Here is a 6461-nt window from a genome sequence, read left to right on the forward strand (position 1 = left end):
AAATAAAAGAATTAGTAAATAAATGGAAAGATATTTCATGCCCATGTACTGGAAAAATCATTATTGTTAAAATGTCCATACTACCCAAAGAATCTATAAATTCAATGCAATCTGCATTAGAATGCCAATGGCATATTTCAAATAAATAGAACAAAGATTCTAAAATTTGTACAGAACTACAAAAATCCCCGAATAGCCAAAGCACTCCTGAGAAAAAACAGAGCTGGAGGACTGTGCTCCCTGATTTAAACCACATTGCAAAGGCTGTATAGTATTCAGGGGGCGCCTGGGGGGCTCAGTCAGTTAAGTGTCCAACTTCAGCTCAAGTCATGATCTCATAGTTTGTGAGTTTGAGCCCTTCCTTGGGCTCTCTGCTGTCAGCACAGAGCCTACTTCTGATCCCCTGTCCCCCCACCTCCCGCCCCTTCCCCTGCTCATTTTTTGCCTCTCTCTCTCAATACAAACATTAAAAAAAAAACCCACAAAACTACAGTAATTAAAATACCATGGTATTGGCATAAGATCAGATGCACAGATCAATGAAAACAGAATAGAGCAGGGAAATAAAGCCACACACAAATGGTCAGTTTCCAACAAAGGAGCCAAGAATATACAACGGGGAAAGGATAGTCTCTTCAATAAATGGTGCTAGACAGCTACACGTAAACTCAACCTTACCTTACACCATACACAAAAATCAATTCAAAATAGATTCAAGACTTGAAACCATTAAAAAAAAAAATCCCAGAAGAAAAAAATAGGTGATAAGCTCTTTGGCATCGGTCTTGGCAATTATTATTTTTTTATTAAAAAAAAATTTTAACATTTATTTATCTTCAAGAGACAGAGAGAGACAAAGTGCAAGTGGGGGAGGGGCAGAGAGAGGGGGAAACACAGAATCCGAAGTAGGCTCCAGGCTCTGAGCTGTCAGCACAGAGCCCGACGTGGGGGCTTGAAATCATGAACCGTGAGATCATGACCTGAGCCAAAGTCAGACGCTTAACTGACTGAGCCCCCCAGGCACCCTTTGGCAATGATTTTTTGAATCTGACACCAAAACCAAAAGGAAGAAAAGCAAAAGGAAGTGTGACTACATCAAACTAGAAACTTTTATACAGCAGAGGAAAACATCAACAAAAAGGGGAGGGGGTGAAGGCAACCTACTAAATAAAATAGTTGCAAATCATTTATCTGGTAAGGAGCTAATATCCAAAATATATAAAGAACTCATAAACTCAATAGAAAAAACCCACACAATCTGATTTTTAAAATGGGCAGAAGATCAGGGGCGCCTGGGTGGCTCAGTCAGTTAAGCGTTCGACTTCGGCTCAGGTCATGATCTCGCGGTTTCTGAGTTCAAGCCCCGCATCAGGCTCTGTGCTAACAGCTCAGAGCCTGGAGCCTGCTTTAGATTCTGTGCCTCCTCCTCTCTCTGTCCCTCCCATGCTCATGCTCTGTCTCTCTCAGTCTCTCAATAATAAATAAACGTTAAAAAATTTTTTTAAATGGGCAGAAGATCCGAACAGACATTTCTCCAAAGAAGACATACAAATGGCCAACGGGTACACAAAAAGATGCTCAACATCGTTAATCATCATGGAAATGTAGATAAAAACCACAATAGCATCCTCACACCTGTTAGAATGGCTATTGTCAAAAAGAGAAAAGTATTGGTGAGGATATGGAAAAAAAAAATTTGTGCATTGTTGGGTGAGAATGTAAATTGGTGTAGTCACTGTGGAAAACAGTGTGGAGGGTCCTCAAAAAATTAAAACCAGAAAGTAAAAAAAAGGGGGGGAGGCAAACCATAAGAGACTCTTAACTGTAGAGAACACAGAGGATTGATGGAGGGGAGGAGAGTGGGGGATAGGCATTGGGTGACGGGTACCAAGGAGGGCTGGGCACTGGGTATTACATGTAGGTGATGAATCACTGAACTCTACTCCTGAAACCAATATTACACTATATACTAACTAATTAAAATTTCAATAAAAACTTGAAATATTAAAAAAGAAAGAAAAAAAAAATTAAAAACAGAAGTACCATACAACAATCCAACAGTACCTCTTCTGGGTATTTATCCCAAGAAAACAAAAACACTAACTCGAAGAGAGATCTGCATTCGCATATACTGCAGCATTATTTAAGATAGCAAAGATATGGCAACCGACTGTCTATCCCGACCGTCTATCGATGGGTGAATGGATAAAGAAACTGTGGTGTGCGTCAGGTGCGTCCATTTACATACATTTACACATATGGACACATGATGGAACGTTATTCAGCCATTAAAAATATGGAATCTTGCCATTTAGGATGACAGGGATGGACCCTGAGGGCATTACGTTAAGTGGAAGACTTCAGACAGAAAAAGGCAGTTACCATATGATCTCTCTCCTATGGAGAATTTAAAAAACAAAACAGAACTCACAGAAAACAGATTGGTGGCTGTCACAGGCAGGGGGGATGGGGTTACAAAATGGGAGAACGTGGCCAAAAGGTACAAACTTCCAGTTATAAAATAAATTGTTTGCAGCTTCAGATATTATCATTAAGGCTTTTATATATAAAATTTACCAGGACTAAGAACTGCATTAATATGAGGTCTACTGGAATGCTACGAGAATTTCTGCTGATATGATTTCCAATTTACTTTACGTTAGATATAATCCCAAATGGCTTTTATTTTTTTTAATACTTATTTATTTATTTTGAGAGAGAGACAGAGTGTGCGTGTGCGAGAAAATCCCAAGCAGGTTCCAGCTGTCCGTGCAGAGCCCCACGCAGGGCTCAACCTCACGACCCTGAGATCACGACCTGAGCCGAAATCAAGAGATGGACACTTAACCAATGGAGCCACCAGGCGCCCCCCCCAATGGTTTTTTAAAATGAAAACCAACAAGAACTCACCACTTTGGCAAAAGTTAAAAAAAAAAAACATCCTAGGTTATACTTTAAAAAAAAGTTGGAACAGATAAGGTTGTGAGGTGTTTTTTTTAAAGAATCCTTATGAATCTTAAGATCACCTAGAAATACATGTGATTTTCATGTATCACAAATAAACAGCAGAGTTACCGTAATTGTCATATGAAATTGCAGAGCGCTTAAAAAGTTGAGAAAGCGAGGAACGATGTCTATGGCAATGTCCTGGCTGAACTTGAGAAAGCAAGCAACACTTGTGACTGAAAACCAATCTGATGACAGGAAACTGGCGGTGTCACCCCTCTCCCTCGCTCGTCCTCCGGCGCTCGGTGTCTCCACGCAGGTTCACTACTGGCCCCAGCTTCTGGCTCTCCTTCGGCCACTCTGCCCTTCACATGTGGTCCACTGACCTTCCTAACTCTTTGCCAGAGAAAGGCAAGCCCCTTGAACTTTGCAGGGCGCCCCCCGCTGACCTGGCCAGCTTGATTTCCCTTCACTGGGGTGACATCTCATCTGCGCGTGAGTCACACAACTGCGCCCTGAAGCGTCCACACTCTCCCGGGTTGGCCCAGTGGCCCGCTGTCCCCTCCGGCCAGGATCCCCCTGCCCGTCCTTGCTAAACCCCCACCCAGCTCACACTGCCCTTCTCCAATGCCATCTCCCCTTAAGATCTTTTACTCCACCTGGGGGTCATCCTCTGTCCTCGGACACCTCAATGTGCTTTCAAGTGCCTCTAAAGTGACTAGGATTCTATTTTAAACCAAATTACTTAACATCTCCACTGCGGGACTATCACCCGTCTGAGGTGGAAACTGTTTAAATTCCTACCCTGTCCCCGGAAGCAGGCGGTACGGTGCCTTACGCACTGGAGGCACTCAAGTATGTAGCAAATCAAACTCTATGACGTTCTCGCCAAGAAAGTCACCGGAGGGAAAATACTTGGAGTGCACAGACAGAAAACTGAAGAGCTGGTCACAGTAGTGTGTTGAGGAAGTCTCAGAACACACACAATTTATACCCATGACAGACACAGTTTACTTTTGTATGACTGAGACCTACAGGCGTTTGTGAGGTCCCGATGGAGAAAAAGTCACACGTAAAACCTCTCTTTCCAGGTAAAGAATAAATGAACTAAAGGAGAGTAGCCTTTAAAAAATACACTCAATCATTTCCCCCAAGCTGTAGAAAGTTAATACAAGAAATGCTGCCAAGTCTGTTACAATGGAATCATACATGTAATTAGCCTCAGGGAAAAAAGAAGCTTAAACTATTTCTGGCTTGTGTGAATTTACTCTCAAGTAATAGGAAGCCGGGGTGAAAATCACTAGCTTTTCCTTAAACACAGGCTCCAAAAATGAATGAATGAGTGAATGAATGAATGAATCAGGACTTAGTAAGACCTGATTGAGAATTCACTATACACCACTGCTTCACAAAATACTTGTGGGAAAGGACCAGCTTGGAAATCTTATGTGTCTCGCGGGGTGCGGTCATGAAAAATGCCGCGGCACCCTCTCAAGGTAGAGGTGTGCTTTTTGTACTCGTCACGGGCCATTAACAGACTCTGCAAACAGGCAGCCATCTGCCGCCTCTCCGCGTCCACACCCACCGGACCCGCTACTGAACGCGGGGAAGGTAGGAAGACGTGCCTACCTTCTGCTCTCGCACCTCAAACACCGCTTCGTGGACGCTGCAGGCGAAGAGTGCGGTGGGCAGGTCACTGAAATCCATCATCTCTTCCAAATCGTCTTCATTCTCACCAAAAACCATCTCTTCTTCCTCTTCTTGGTCACTGCTACAGAGGTCTGACTGGCTATCGTTCCAAGATTTCATAGTGTCCCTCAGCATTGTCCCCTAAAAGCGGGTCTTTTCCGTTTCTAAAGTTCTAAGGTGTCTATCGAGCATCTGGTGTTAAAAAAAAAAAAAGAGCATAAAGATAAGACTTTGAAGGTCACATACGGTTCCGGTCCATTCTCAAGACAGCCATTTATCAATGGAAGCAATTTTATTCAGGGAAGATAAATCAGAGTTTAAACCAATTCATCACAGAGCTCATAAGTAAGTTCTATATATTCTAAGTTGATTTGCTTAGCATAGTTAATGTAGTATATTTCACTGGCAATGACATATTACCGAAGAGAGGCAAAAAGTTTTCTAGTAAAATTGGGGGGGGAAATGGGCAGTACAAAATGAGGTAGTATCAATATGTACACTAGTTTACAAGCAGTTGGAAGAAAAATGTGGACCAGAACTGCCTTCACATATTTGTTTTGGGTTTTCGGTCTACAACAGTGAAAGCGGCACAGCAGAACAGAACCCACGCTGATTCACTCGCCATCTGCACCGTGAAATATGGTCTGCAATGAGATGACTTCACCTTTCTTAACTAATTTCTTTCTGAAAATACTCTCAAAGAATCAAGGTTCACAGAACCAAAAGCTCTATATAAAGCAGGTCACCGTTGATACTAGAAATATTTACGAAGGGCAAAATCTGACATAGACAACGATGAAAGAGATGACCTTTTTCTGAACATTTATAAATTATTAATTTTAATCCTGAAGATACAGAGCTGTTAGTGTCTGTCCACTAGATAATGGAACAGCATCTTCTATGGACTTCACATGCCTGTGTCTCCTCTGATGAACGGCACCCACACCCTCCGAGCACAGTGTCTTGACCGTAACAAATTTCAAGATGCGGAAATGGAATTTAAAAAATACCAATCAGGCACAGAAAAATCAAGCGACCACGACTGTTACTAGCTTAGGATCCCTTCATTTGTGATTTTCTGTTTTATTTCAAAGAACACAATGCTGCAAATATATTGCTTATACAGAGTACATGACGGATGTTAATTACAAGCTAAAAACAGCAGAGGTTTTTTTCCATTCTTCTACTACACCAATGAAGAAATACTAATTCCCAAAAGTAAAGTCCTTACTCACTTTTATGAACATCTTCTGAATGCCCATCGCATGCCAGGTATTACTAGGCATATTAGACGGGTGAGAAAGAGTTTCTATCCGCAATAGTTCCTCTGCTCCTGCCAAAGCAAGAATCTCTTCTCCTCAACAATGCTCACCGCTCCTGAAGGATCTTGTCCCATTAGTTCCTATGCTTTCAGTTTCTCCTTCTCCATCTGTCCCTTTTCCTCAGCAAACACACCTACTCGTCAAGATTCCCCACCTCTGCCCACCCGATGTGAAACAAAGAAATCTCCCTTTGGGGTTCTACCTCCCCTCCATCTACCTCTCTGCCTCTCCCTCACCTTTCCTGCCCATTCCCTGGCAGAAGTAAGCTGTTCTGCTGTGCTCTGTCCCTCAACCGCACGTGCTCGAGAATTCAGCGGCTGCTGCCACTGCCTTTGGCTGAAACCCCCTCACGTGCCTGTCTCTGCGGCACTAGACCCCGCCGCCCGCCCAGTCAGTGCGCGTGCCCGTCTCTGCGGCACTAGACCCCGCCGCCCGCCCAGTCAGTGCGCGTGCCCGTCTCTGCGGCACTAGACCCCGCCGCCCGCCCAGTCAGTGCGCGTGCCC

General features: G+C 43.4%; 2 protein-coding genes across 4 annotated transcripts in view; both read right to left on the reverse strand.

Annotated features, from left to right (window-relative positions):
* Window positions 1–4652, reverse strand: part of NCMAP (non-compact myelin associated protein) — a 94955-nt gene extending 90303 nt beyond the window's left edge. The window contains exon 1 of the mRNA XM_029946432.1: window positions 4576–4652. The gene's annotated coding sequence lies outside the window, so the exon portion shown is untranslated. The remainder of the gene's footprint in view (window positions 1–4575) is intronic.
* RCAN3 (RCAN family member 3) overlaps window positions 1–6461 on the reverse strand; it is a 36147-nt gene that overhangs the window by 23909 nt on the left and 5777 nt on the right. For all 3 annotated transcript variants that reach the window (XR_003911587.1, XM_029946431.1, XM_029946430.1), the window contains exon 2: window positions 4576–4827. Coding sequence is in view for 2 of the 3 variants with exons in the window: in XM_029946431.1 (XP_029802291.1) it covers window positions 4576–4770 (195 nt within the window). In the remaining variant the exon portion in view is untranslated. The remainder of the gene's footprint in view (window positions 1–4575; window positions 4828–6461) is intronic.

Source organism: Suricata suricatta, chromosome 8, assembly GCF_006229205.1.
Source record: "Suricata suricatta isolate VVHF042 chromosome 8, meerkat_22Aug2017_6uvM2_HiC, whole genome shotgun sequence".
Taxonomy (NCBI): domain Eukaryota; kingdom Metazoa; phylum Chordata; class Mammalia; order Carnivora; family Herpestidae; genus Suricata; species Suricata suricatta.